General features: G+C 57.1%; 1 protein-coding gene across 1 annotated transcript; it reads right to left on the bottom strand.

Moving 5' to 3' along the window:
* Positions 1 to 10,066: 10,066 nt before the first annotated feature.
* LOC131500821 (serine protease 29-like) lies at positions 10,067 to 12,048 on the bottom strand. Its single transcript, XM_058710308.1, has 5 exons — positions 11,988 to 12,048; positions 11,598 to 11,778; positions 11,210 to 11,475; positions 10,561 to 10,727; positions 10,067 to 10,484 (listed from the first exon to the last, which is right to left on the bottom strand). The coding sequence occupies exons 1-5, from the start codon at positions 12,046 to 12,048 to the stop codon at positions 10,320 to 10,322; spliced, it is 840 nt and encodes a 279-aa protein (XP_058566291.1). The 3' UTR covers positions 10,067 to 10,319.
* Between the last annotated feature and the right edge of the window lie 551 nt (positions 12,049 to 12,599).

Genomic DNA, 12,599 nt, shown 5'->3' with positions numbered 1-12,599 from the left:
TGGAGACTTTATGGGCATTTTAAAACCAGAAGTTTTCCCAGGGGGGTGCTGTCTTCGTGTGAAGAGGCACGAGCCGGGGAGCAGAGACGCAAATCATCTACACACTGTAACAAAGTCGAGCCTGCAAAAACACTTTCCATCATCCAAATCAGCCTTTAAGGTTTGTGGGAAACGTGCAGCACTCTGTGGAACCCGGGGAGGTTGCAGTCCAGATGCATTGTCATTCCCTGCGTGTGAAGGTAAAAAGATACTGGCTGTCCTTATCAACTAGAATGCTGAAAACTACACCACATGGGTGGTGTAGAGTGAAAACGTTGCTTTCAGGAAGAGTGCATGTTGGTAGAGTGTGAGGTTTGGGAAGAAGGGGATGTCGAGGGATGACAGAGCTGTTTCTTTCTCGGAAGTCCTAGACAAAATACTATCCACAGCAGTTGGGTTTTCTCACAGGTATAATAGAGGTGTTATATGGACTACTGCAGGGGATCATGAGACCATGAGCCTTGTTACATTCTATTATGATGTTGATGCCTTGAAGGTCTTCTGAATTGAAAACATATTAATACTATGGAGAAGTTTTGCATGATCAACTTGAATCTTCACGGGAGGTACACTGTGGATTCTGCCAAGATCAGTTGAAGATTTTGCCCATAAAGAGATGGTGGCTGATCGAATAGGAATACATGATCAGTACCTCCAGACTCAGCTATAGGACCAGCACAGACACGGCACAGAAAAGGTGCCAGAGGATCATTCGTTTCCCCTTTGTGCTATTTTGGTTACTGTTGTCAAATTGTAGGTCGTGGATCTCGAGTTCAGAGGATCTGCACATTATTTTAGAAAATCCTTCAAAGGATCCTCTTGTCGAATAGAGATTCCTGGTCTCCTGAGGGAGGCACTCAATCAGTACCGTCTTAAAGTTAGATCTATATTGTAAAAGAGAGGGTAAATGGTCAAAATTTCCTTATGTAAGACTTGTAAGTTAGGTGCCAACCTTCTGGCCCTTAAAGGCACTGAGAAAAGCAAGTTCTTGCAGACTTGCCCTCTGAGGGCTCTTCTCAGGAAAAGCCACCTGTGAGACCCTCATGCCCTCCTTACCCAGGATTGTCAGAGATGAAATATCATCCCCTCGAAAGGAAGGCACATTCAATGTATCTATTGACTAAAATGTTTCATGGTGAATTTGGTCCCATGAAGGGTCCATTTTCCTTGCAATATTCTAAGCAAACAAAAGGACCTGAGCACAGTTGCAGAGAACCCTGAGCAATATATACAAGTGTCCCAAAACCTAACCCAGGGTGCTGGGGAGACAAAAAGACACAGGCCATCCCTAACAAAGGGGAATCTAACACCCTTTTACTGTTTTTCCTAATACATTCCGGTTCCTGTAACTGGATGGGCGAGTTACTCCCTCATTCGTTTCCGGGGTCAATGATTATGGTGATTAGAGCCAGCGGTCTCTTGTTGGTCTCCCTCAGAATGGAGGCTTTCAGGAATATTCCCAGGCCGCTGCGAAAACTCCTTTTAATCAGTGGAAGTTCTCTGTCTTCTCTGTCCTGACATGGACTGTCTAATTCCACTTGTTGCTGGAAAAAATCCTGGCGTCTGCTCAACTGTTCAAGTTGACAGACTTTAGGACCAGGAGACCTCTCTCTCTCTGCCCTCAAGGCTTTTATGTGCCCTTGGCACCTCATCAGGCTCCACCTGGGATGAAAACCCCTGACCCCACCCCCGCCTCAACCCCCCCTCACTGCCCACAGCCCGCAGCAGAGGCCCTGTGGGCTGGTTGTGGCACGAGTCCCCAGATGCCCCCTGTTAGCGATGGCCCGTTCAGAAACCCCTGCCCCTGGCCATCCACCCCTGCTTGTCCCTGCCTTACTCAGGACGGGGTCTCCATTCCCCTTTTGCAACGTCCAACTCTCGATTCAGCTCAGGTCTCGGTCTCGCGGTTAGTGGGATGGAGCCCCGCGTCGGCCTCTGGGCGTGTCGGCCTCTGCGGAGCCTGCTTGGGATTCTCTCTCTCTTTCTGTCTCTCTGCCCCCCCCTTCATGCTGTCTCTTTGTCTCCCTCAAAATGAATACATAAACAGTAAAAGTTTTTAAAGAAGACGTAATACAACCACGTTATGGGGAGAAGACCCAACAGACCCTCAAGTTTTAACGTCCTTTTCATTTTTTTCTATCTTTAAGTAGGCTCCACGCCCAACGTGGGGCTCGAACTCAGGCCCCTGAGGTTAAGAGTCGCACCCCCCACTGACTGAGCCAGCCAGGGGCCCCGAGATCCTTAATTTTTGAAGGTCTTCTAGCAAACAGCGTCCTTCTGCCGTGTTGGCTCGAGACCCGCACCCGTCTCGTTTCTGGCTGCGCTCGGAACCCCCTGCGCCGCCTGGGGGGTGTCTCCTCTGGCGGCCCGGTGCCTCTTCGTCAGAGTTCTGGCCTTCTTCTCCTCATTGGGAGATTTTCAGCCAGATGAATCAACACTTTGTTGTTCACAGTTGGCGCAAGCCGTTTTGTGTGCTTTTTGAAAGGACGGGCTTACGCCGGCCGACTCCATCTTGTTCTGTGTCCTTCACCTTGACCACGCCTCCTCCCCTTGAGTAACCACCACCCCCCTTCCCCTGCCTAACAGGACTCGGACCCTTCCCCAGCCAATCGGCTGAGGCCACAGCCATTACCTCACCAACTGCCCCTAGGCCCCAGTAAAACCTTTGTCCTTTTGAAACTCGCTCTCTCTCCCCGGTATCTCACCGCTGCATCGGGGCAGGTAGGGGATTGAGCTCGAGCTAGCTCGAATAAAGGCTCTTTTGCTTTTACATCGGACTCAGCTCCCTGGTGGTCTTTGGGGATCACGAATTCTGGGCATAACATTTGGGGGCTCGTCCGGGATCCCCAAGACCCCCGAGGGACCCCCGACCCAGAGAGCCTGACTGGCCACGGTTAGTGTCTGTTTGTTCCGTCTTTTCTGTGTGAGCTCATTTCTGGAATTCTGGTAGTGCCCGACATGGTCTAAGTGGACGCACTGGAGGACCACGGGCTAGGAGTTTCAGGAGACATTCCAATTCTCCCTTCTGGAGGGACGTGGAATCCCCTCATCTGTTTTGGGGGGACGTGCAATCCCCTCAAAGGTCTGAGATGAGGCGGGTCTCTCCTGTTGGTCGGCGTGAGGCTGTCGTCTAGCTCTCGGTTTTGGAGGGACGTGGAGTCCCCTCAAAGATCTAAGCTAGCTTTCAGTTTTGCTTCCATGGGGTTGGAAGACTTTCTAAGGGCCCTCTGTTTGTCTGCTTCTGTGTTTCTCTGTTTTGTTCTGTGGACATACTGGATGTACCTTATGGGACAGACTCAGACCACCCTTCTACCCACCCACTTGGCTTAAGCCCTTCCTAGCCCCACGTGGGACGATTGCCAGCAGCTTTTGCAGGTCCTGTTCACGACTGAAGAAAGAGAAAGAATCCTCAATGAGGCCCGAAAACTAGTTCCGGGCACAGACGGGAATCCCACCACCAAACAGGCTCAGATGGATGCCTCCTTCCCCCTGTTAACTCGGCCCCAGTGGGATTTCAACACGGCAGAAGTTAAGGAGAGGCTCTGGGTCTACCGCCATACTCTAATGGGGGGGTCTCCGAATGGCTGCTAGAAAGCCAACCAATTTGGCCAAGGTAGGAAATGTACAACAGGGAAAAGATGAATCTCCGGCTGCCTTTTTAGAACGGATCATGGAGGCATTCCGTACCTATACCCCCATGGATCCAGAGGCTCCGGAAAGCAAGGCAGCTGTTATCATGGCCTTTGTAAACCAATCGACCATAGACATTAGCAGAAAATTACAGAAAATAGATAGACTAGGAGAAAAAGTCTGCAGGACTTACTGGTGGTAACCGAAAAGGAATATAACAACCGGGAGCCTCCTGAGGACAAGCAGTCTCGCGCCATGGCGAGACTACTACTACTAGCCAGAATACTACTAGCTATCACTGCTGACTCCCCCGAGGAACGAGACCACCGTCTCCAGCAGCTGGCAGACGACACAAGAAAAGGTAAAGGAACCACCAAGGGGGGGAAGCAGAGGCTGCAGAAGGATTAGTGCGCATACTGCAAGGAGATAGGGCATTGGGCCCAAGATTGTCCGAAAAGGGCCGGCGGGAAGGGAGGCAAGATTGATCGAGTAAACGTCCTAGAGCTAGATGAACTGAGTGATTAGGGGAGTCGGGGTTTGGACCCTCTCCCCAAACCCAGGGTAACTCTTAAATTGAAGGGGACCCCTGTTGACTTCCTTGTTGACACCGGAGCACAACATTCGGTCCTCCACACCCCACAAGGTAAACTAGCCAGCAAGAAGTCCTGGGTACAAGGGGCAACTGGTATGAGCCAGTATTCATGGACTACCCAAAGAACGGTAGATTTGGGGCCGGGCAGGGTATCCCACTCCTTTATGGTACCCTACCCGCTGTTAGGACGGGACTACTGACCAAGATTGGAGCTCAGATAACTTTCAGACAAGGGCGGCCTCAGGTCACCGATGGCAAGGGCCACCCCATCCAGGTCCTGACCATGAAACTGGAGGATGAATACCGCCTCCACCAGGAGGCGCTCCCGAGAAAGGATAATATAGACAGATGGCTTCAAGAATTCCCCTCGGTTTGGGCAGAGAAGGGGGGGCGGGGATAGGACTAGCTGCTCACAGGACCCTGGTCCTGGTAGAGCTCAAGCCAGGAGAGAGTCCGGTAAGGATCAAACAATACCCCATGTCTCAGGAGGCCCGGAATGGGCTCCAGCCACACATCCAGAGACTATGAAGCCTAGGGGTACTAGCCCCTTGCCAGTCTGCCTGGAACACCCCCCTACTGCCGGTCAAAAACCTCACACAAATGATTACCGACCGGTACAAGACCTCCGGGAAGTAAATAAGAGGGTCAGGGACATACACCCAACTGTTCCCAACTCATATACTCTCTTGAGCTCCTTGGCACCCTCCAGGGTCTGGTATACGGTACTAGATTTAAAGGACGCCTTCTTCAGTCTGCCTCTGGCACCCCAGAGCCAACCCTTGATCGCCTTCGAGTGGCATGATCCGGAGGAGGGCCACAGTGGGCGACTCACCTGGACACGGCTACCTCAGGGATTCAAAAAGTCGCCCACTGTCTTCGACGAGGCACTACACGAGGACCTGGGTGAGTACAAAAGGGAGCACCCTGGTGCTACACGAGGACCTGGGTGAGTACAGCGAGGGACCCAGGACCTGCTGGCTACCCTGGGGGCCTTAGGGTACCGGGCATCCACGAAGAAGGCTCAGATATGCAGCGAGAGGGTTTTGCTAAGATCGCCAGGCCCCTATATGAAGCTACCAAAGAGGGGAAAACATTGAAATGGGCTGAAAAACAAGAAACTGCCTTTAATCAGTTAAAAAAGGCCCTCCTATGTGCCCCAGCCCTGGGCCTACCAGACATTACGAAGCCCTTCCACCTCTTTGTAGACGAACATCAGGGAATAGCAAAAGGGGTTCTAACTCAAGCCTTAGGCCCCTGGAATCACCTGGTGGCTTACCTGTCCAAGAAACTCGACCCAGTGGCTGCCGGCTGGCCGCCATGCCTAAGAATTATTGCGGCGACAGCACTCCTAGTCAAGGACGCAGACAAACTGACCCTAGAACAGGAGATCTGGATCACGACCCCACACGCCATTGAAGGGGTCCTGAAACAGCCTCCTGATAGATGGATGAGCAACACACGTGTGACTCATTACCAGAGCCTCCTACTCAACCCTCCACGAGCGCAGTTCCACCCCAGTGCAGCCCTCAATCCTGCAACCCTGCTGCCCGACCCTGACCTAGGTGCTCCACTACATGACTGTGCGGGAATCCTGGAACGAGTACATGGAATCTGGACGGACCTGACCGACTGGCCCCTCCCCGATGCCGAGGCTACTTGGTTCACTGATGGCAGCAGCTTTGTGCGAGATGGACACAGGTATGCGGGTGCAGTGGTGGTCACCGAAACGGACACCGTATGGGCGGAGGCTCTACCCTCCAGAACGTCAGCCCAGCGAGCAGAGCTCGTCGCCCTCACCAAGGTACTAACGTTGAGAGCTTGAAAACGGCTTAACAACTACCGGACTGGGGAGACCCAGTTTTACCAGACCAGCCCAAATACTCCCAGGAAGAGTTACAGCGGATCAAGAAACCCCCATGGCCCAGGAGATAAAGGGACGGTGGTATACACCTAACAAGGAGCTCGTGCTGCCAGACCGGCTCGGAGTCTCAATATTAGAGCACATGCATCGGTCTACTCACATGGGGGCCTGAAAATTAAAAGACTTAATCCGACATGCCGGAATCAAGATTCACCAACAGGACACCAGAATAGAGCAAGTTGTATCTGCCTGCAAGACCTGCCAACTCACCAACGCGAGGGCCACATCAAATAAAAAAGGAACCAGGCTCAGAGGCACCAGACCGGGAGCTCAATGGGAGGTCGACTTCACTGAAGTCAAACCAGGAAATTACAGTTATAAATATCTTTTCGTATTTACGGACACCTTCTCTGGCTGGGTGGAGGCATACCCAACCAAGCATGAAACGGCTCAGACGGTGGCTAAGAAGCTACTAGAAGACATCTTACCCGGGTCTGGTTTTCCTGCCATGGTAGGATCAGACAACGGACCAGCTTTTATCTCGCAGGTAACACAGGCAGTAGCCAAGGCGGTGGGGGCAAACTGGAAATTACATTGTGCTTATAGGCCCCAGAGCTCAGGACAGGTAGAAAGAATGAATGGAACCCTAAAAGAGACCCTTACCAAATTAACCATGGAGACTGGCGGGGACTGGGTGACTCTCCTACCATACGCCCTTTACCGGGTTAGGAACACTCCTTACACTGGGTTTTACTCCCTACGAGATCATATTTAGCAGGCCACCCCCTATTATTCCCAAACTTTAGTTTAAAGATCAAGAACTTTTTCTTTCCTTGAGAGGGCTCCAAAGGGCGCACGAGGACATTTGGCCGCGCCTCCGTGCCATCTACGAGGCTGGCCCGACCCGACACCTCATCAGTACAGGCCAGGAGACTGGGTCTACATTAAGAGGCACCACCGAGAGACCTCGAGCCGTGCTGGAAAGGACCCTACATCGTGGTGCTGACAACCCCCACCACTCTCAAAGTAGATGGCATCGTGACCTGGGTCCATCACACCCACGTTCGGCCAGTGGACCCCTCCTCGATCCGGAAGGACTTTGTCACGCGATGAGCCGTCAATCGGGACCAACAGGACCCGCTCAAGCTCACCCACCAAATATTCGTAACTCTATTAACTCTGCATGTCATTGCTCATGCTGCCGGGAGTCCCCACGCCCCCAAAACATCACCTGGCAGATCATAGACACCGGCTCGGGGACAGTACTTAATCAGACCTCCCAGAGCCACCCCAGGGACACTTGGTTCCCAGAACTTTGCGTAACCTCCAAACTCTGTTGCCCTTGTCACCATAAATGCAGCCGGTCCCATGATTGGGTCCGAAAGCTACATGACAAGGGAGGAATGAAAGGGCCTACGCCGACCAACTCCATCTTGTTCTGTGTCCTTCACCTTGACCACGCCTCCTCCCCTTGAGTAACCTCCGGCTCACCTGCCTCACAGGACTCGGACCCTTCCCCAGCCAGTCGGCTGAGGCCACAGCCATTACCTCACCAACGGCCCCTAGGCCCCAGTAAAATCTTTGTCCTTTTGAAACTCGCTCTCTCTCCCTGGTATCTCACCTCTGCGTCCGTGCAGGTAGGGGATTGAGCTCGAGCTAGCTCGAATAAAGGCTCTTTGCTTTTGCATCGGACTCGGCTCCCTGGTGGTCTTTGGGGATCACGAATTCTGGGCATAAGATTTTCGCAGTCGGAGGTGTTTGTGCGTGTAGACTGAAGATTTCTCGGTTGTTCACACACGTGCGCTCTACTCCTCCTAGAACTGACCTCACATTGAGGGGGGCTGTGGAAGAACCGAGGCGGGACCTTCCCCTGGTGTGTGTGGAGCCCTCAGGGAAGGGGCCCAGCGAGGGCGGGGGCCAGAGGGGCATCAGGAGACCGGGCCCCGGTTCTGCCCATCAGACCCCCTCGGCTGCCATGTGACGTGAGACCTCGCCACAGGGGGGCAGGGAGGCCGCACCTTCTTCTTAACCCGGAAGTTATTTTTATGACAAGTGTAGTACGTGCCCCCTGGAAACTCTTGGAGGATATGGACGTGTTAAGATAAAAAAAAGAAACAACCAAGAAATCCATCCTCCTTCCACCTTCCCTCATCCCACCCAGGAGTTGTCCCTGTCCGTTGTTGGGGTGATGAGTTCTAGAACTTTCTGAGGCCTGAGTAGGCCTCGAGCCGGATGAGGTGTGGACGGAGGCACGTCTTGCAAGGAAAGGCAAGGAAAGGCTCTGAGGGGACAGGGTGAGGGTGGAAAGATGTGACTAGGCTCCTTCACGCCCAGAGCTGCAGATCAGAGATGAAGCGCACCTCGGGCGGGGCAGGGGTGGGGGCTTCCTGTGTGCCTGGAAACCAAACCCACACAGCCTAGGCCAGGAAAGGTCAAGGCCGAGGGCAGCCAGAGATGAGTCAGCGGCTAATGTGGGGGTGGGGGCAAGGAGGAGGGTTCCCCCTGCGGAGGCCACCACGTGGGCCCATGTGACCCATGTCCCCTGGGCAACCAGAGGCCCCAGCAGGCTGGGAGGGCATCCCCGGGGCCAGAGAAGGAAGGCATCTAGGGACAGGACCCCCTCCCTGTGCCCCAGTTTGCTCTCCTGTCAAATAGGGGGCAGAAACGCACCGTGTCCAGAGACATTGGGGGGGGCACAGATGTCCCTCAGAGTTCCTGTCTCAAGCCGGGGCCGGGTGCAGACAAGTCCAGCCCCCTCCCAGGGCCCCTAATCGGCTCTGTCATCAGGCCCTGGCCACACGGCGGACGGTTAGGAAGCGCCTGCTCTGAGCTGGGCAGCTGGGGGCTGTGCCCATCTGATCTGCGGTGAAGACCACGGGACACCAAGCGGGCACGGGGGCAGGGACGTGAGCAGCGTGGGCAGGCACAGACGCCTGTCACGAGGCCTGACTGTCTCCTGGCTCACTCTGGGCCTCGAGCTGGGACCCTCCGGGGCAGCCCCGAAGACCCGACTCCTGGAGGACAGAGGAGAAGAGCCAGTGTGCCCCCCGCGAACCGGGGAGGGCTTCCTGGAGGTGGGGGACACCCATCCCCCCCCTGTCCGGGTGACAAGGAAAAACAAACGTGGGTTTACAGACAGGCCACCCGGGGCCGCCCTGGTCCTGCTGTGGCCTGTGCGGCCCAGAGACGGCCACTTAGTCCAGGGGGCAACATCCACGGGGCACAAATGGTGGGGACAGCCATAGCTGCAGGTGCTCAGAAGGAGCAGGTGGGGCCTGCCACGGAGCCTGCCTCTCAGCTCCTCCCTCCTCCCTCCTCCCCCCTGCACAGCAGGTGAATGGGCCCTCCTTGCCCCACCCTGGCCCAGCACATGGGCTCAGGGCACCCCCTAACCCTGCAGCGCACACACATCATGGCCCTGGGGCACCGTGGCCTCCAGCCCCTCACCCGGCTGCCTACCGGGCATTTCTCTCCAGCTGCTGCCCAGCACCTGGAGCTCATACCCAACCAGGGGCTCTGAACCTGGAGCTCATACCCAACTCCCCCTGGGGAGCCAGCGAAGACCCTCACCTGAAGGTACCCAGATGGGTAAGCACGTCCCTAAAGGGGAGGACAAATTGGCATCATATCCAGGTCACTTTTGTGTGGCAACTGGTTAATTCCCAGAACAGACCTTGCCTTACAAGAGAAGTGGGATGGACAGATGGATGGTTGGAAAGATGGGGCATGGAAGGAGGAATGGATGCAAGGTTGAAACCACGTGGTGGCCTCCGGTGCAGGACAGAGCTGGCGGCTGTGGCCGCAGAGTGGAGCCAACCCTGAGAACCTCACTCTCCCTTGCCAAGCCTGGTAGGACACCAGCCCCAGCGCAGCCCCCTGTACCTCGGGGCTGGCCGACACGCTCCCACGGAGAGCCCACTCCACAGAGACTGACCGCACTCTGGTCATTCCTCAAGCTCTTTAATTTGACAGACAGCACAGCGAGGCACCCTGGGCCCCAGGGACTTCCCGCCCGCCCCCTGGCATCTTCTTGCTCCTTCCCCCAGCAGTCAGGGAAGTCCCGGACACTGAGGAGGCCAGAAGCAAAGGCGGAGCCCAGGCCAGGGACGGGGGCGCAGAGGCTGAAGCAGCAGGCTCTGGGGGGAGGAAGGCGTCGGTCCTCCGGGCCCAGCTGGGCGGACGGCCAGCAGGCCCTGGTCAGAGGCCCCTCCCGATTTGCTGCGTGATCCAGGGCACGTACGTCTGGACGCGAGCGTAGACCCCGGGACGGTTTCTCACGGCACAGCTGTCACCCCAGCTGACCACTCCCACCAAGTGCCAAGCACCCATCGTGTTGCAGACCAGAGGGCCTCCAGAGTCGCCCTGAGGAAGGAGAGAGAGCACTGAGCCCCGGCTGGCCTCCAGCGCGGGGTGGGGGCCGGGATGGGCTGGGACTCACCTGGCAGGAGTCCCGGCCCTCGGTCCCCGCACACAGCATGTCGTCCTGGATGATCTTCCTGCCCGCCAAGCGGTGGCTGGTGGCGTTGTGGTACTGCTGGTCACAGACGGCGTTCTCCACCACGCTCACCGCCACCTGCTGCAGTCGGTAGGGCGGAGGCAGCGACTCTGGGGGACAGACGTGACCGGAGGCTGGAGCGTGGCCCCCGCTGTCGGCCGCGAGCCTGCGTTCCCGCCCGGATCGCTACCGTGGGGACCCCAGGGTGCAGGGTTCCCACCTCCCTCTAAATCCCTAAGACCCAGGGGGTGGGTTCTGCCTTTAGTTGGAAGGACCGGAAAGAAAATGGGGGGGGGGGTGAGCATTTCTGCCTGCCCCCCAATATCTTCCTATAAGTTGGAAAAAAAACTAAGAATATGAATTTCCTCGTCACAGTGTTGGGTCCCGAGCTCAGTTGTGCTTCAGGGACCCTCCAGCCTCTGGGGTCGGATCTCCCGATTGGGGCGCACACGGGGTGGGTGGGGGAGGGTGTCGGAAGGCGATTCCTTTCCAGAACCTGCAGCCGCCCACCCGCCAGGACTTCTCCGTGTGGCCAGGTCTGGAAATGCCTCTCGTGGCCCCGAACCCCTCCCAACCCCCACCCCGTACACACGGTGCACCATGACGGTGCCCCAGCCGGTCACCCAGCACTCGTCCTCTGGGGTGACTTCAAGCAGGGCCGACGAGAGCTTGACAGGCCTGACGTTAGCCGTGTATTTCACAGAGTGTGACAGCTGGAGCAGGGCCACGTCCGCACCCAGATGGGCGTTGATGTAGTCGGGGTGGACGATAACGCGGGTCACATTCAGCAGCGTCCTCCCCCCGTAGAGGTACACGTCCCCGGCATGGATGCGGTAAGCTGCCGGGTCAGCGTCCTTCCTGGGGTCGCAAAGAAGCCACGGAGGCGGGTCCTTCGAGGGCGGCTCCCTCCGCCCCGCCTGGAGCCCAGATTCCCACACCTCCTGATTCACCCAGAGCTGGATGGCAGCTAGCAGACTCACCGGTCGATGCAGTGGGCGGCGGTCAGCACCCACTGGGGGTGGATGAGGGAGCCCCCGCAGATGTGCACCCAGGAGGCCCAGTTATAATTGTAGACTTTCAGGCTGACCTGCCACGGCCACTTCCCCTGGGGGGCACTCTGGCCCCCGACGATGCCCACCAGCTCGTTTCCAGATAGGGAGGCTGGGAAGCAACAGGAGGGGGGAGGGAGGCTGGGAACAACATGAGGGGGGAGGGAGGCCAGGCCTCGGGGCCCGGGCCGAGCCCAGTCCCCACCTAGGCCTCCCCTGAGGGCACAGACAGGCAGCTCCAAGGCCCCCAAGCCACTGGAACTGGAGACAAGGTTACAGGAGCCTCTGGGAAGGGAGGACTCCCGTGGGGTCAGGACTCACCTGGGCTCCCCACGACGCAGGTCCCCGAGAAGAAGGGGGTCAGAAGCAACAGCCACAGCATCTGCGAAGAGAGAGGACATGGAGGGACAGCTCAGGGCCGGAGGGGGCCAGGGGCCTCTGCAGCTGTGTGAGAGGGGACAGCGCCCCTACCTTGCCAGGCTCCACGGGTCTCTGCTCTGGGGGCCCCCGAGATCCTTTATGTTTTGGTCACAGGAAGTGGGCGGGCGGCTTGGGCAGTGATCCACTTGGCCGGGGTGGGGGGGGTGGTGGAGGATGGGAAAGAAAGGCAGCCGGGTGTCAGGCTGAGGCCGGGGGCGGCTGCCACCTGGATACGCCGTCCCCGGCCCACGTCCCACCTGAGACTCGGCCGCCCTCAGCCACGCGGACTGGCCCCCGCCAGTGTCTCCAGCAGAGGAAGATCCCCGCATGCCCCAAGGCAGGCTCCTACACCCCCGGAGGCCGGGGAGGCACCCCTCCTCACCCCCAGCTCGGAGCACGGGTCCCCAGGCCTCAGGCATGTGGTGACGCAGCGGGCTGACCTTCTCCCCCAGGACAGGCGGACTCCCAGGGCCCAGGACGCCCCCGCCCCGGCCACCGTTCCTACTTGGGGCG

This window comes from Neofelis nebulosa, chromosome 18, assembly GCF_028018385.1.
Source record: "Neofelis nebulosa isolate mNeoNeb1 chromosome 18, mNeoNeb1.pri, whole genome shotgun sequence".
Taxonomy (NCBI): domain Eukaryota; kingdom Metazoa; phylum Chordata; class Mammalia; order Carnivora; family Felidae; genus Neofelis; species Neofelis nebulosa.
This window is presented reverse-complemented; position numbering and strand designations above follow the sequence as displayed.

Coding starts and splice junctions, on each gene's coding strand:
- LOC131500821 (XM_058710308.1), bottom strand. CDS start 12,048: ATGCTGTGGCTGTTGCTTCTGACCCCCTTCTTCTCGGGGACCTGCGTC. Junction 11,779..11,987: donor CTGCGTCGTGGGGAGCCCAG/GTGAGTCCTGAC, acceptor GTTGCTTCCCAG/CCTCCCTATCTGGAAACGAG. Junction 10,728..11,209: donor GGGCACCGTCATGGTGCACC/GTGTGTACGGGG, acceptor TCTGTCCCCCAG/AGTCGCTGCCTCCGCCCTAC.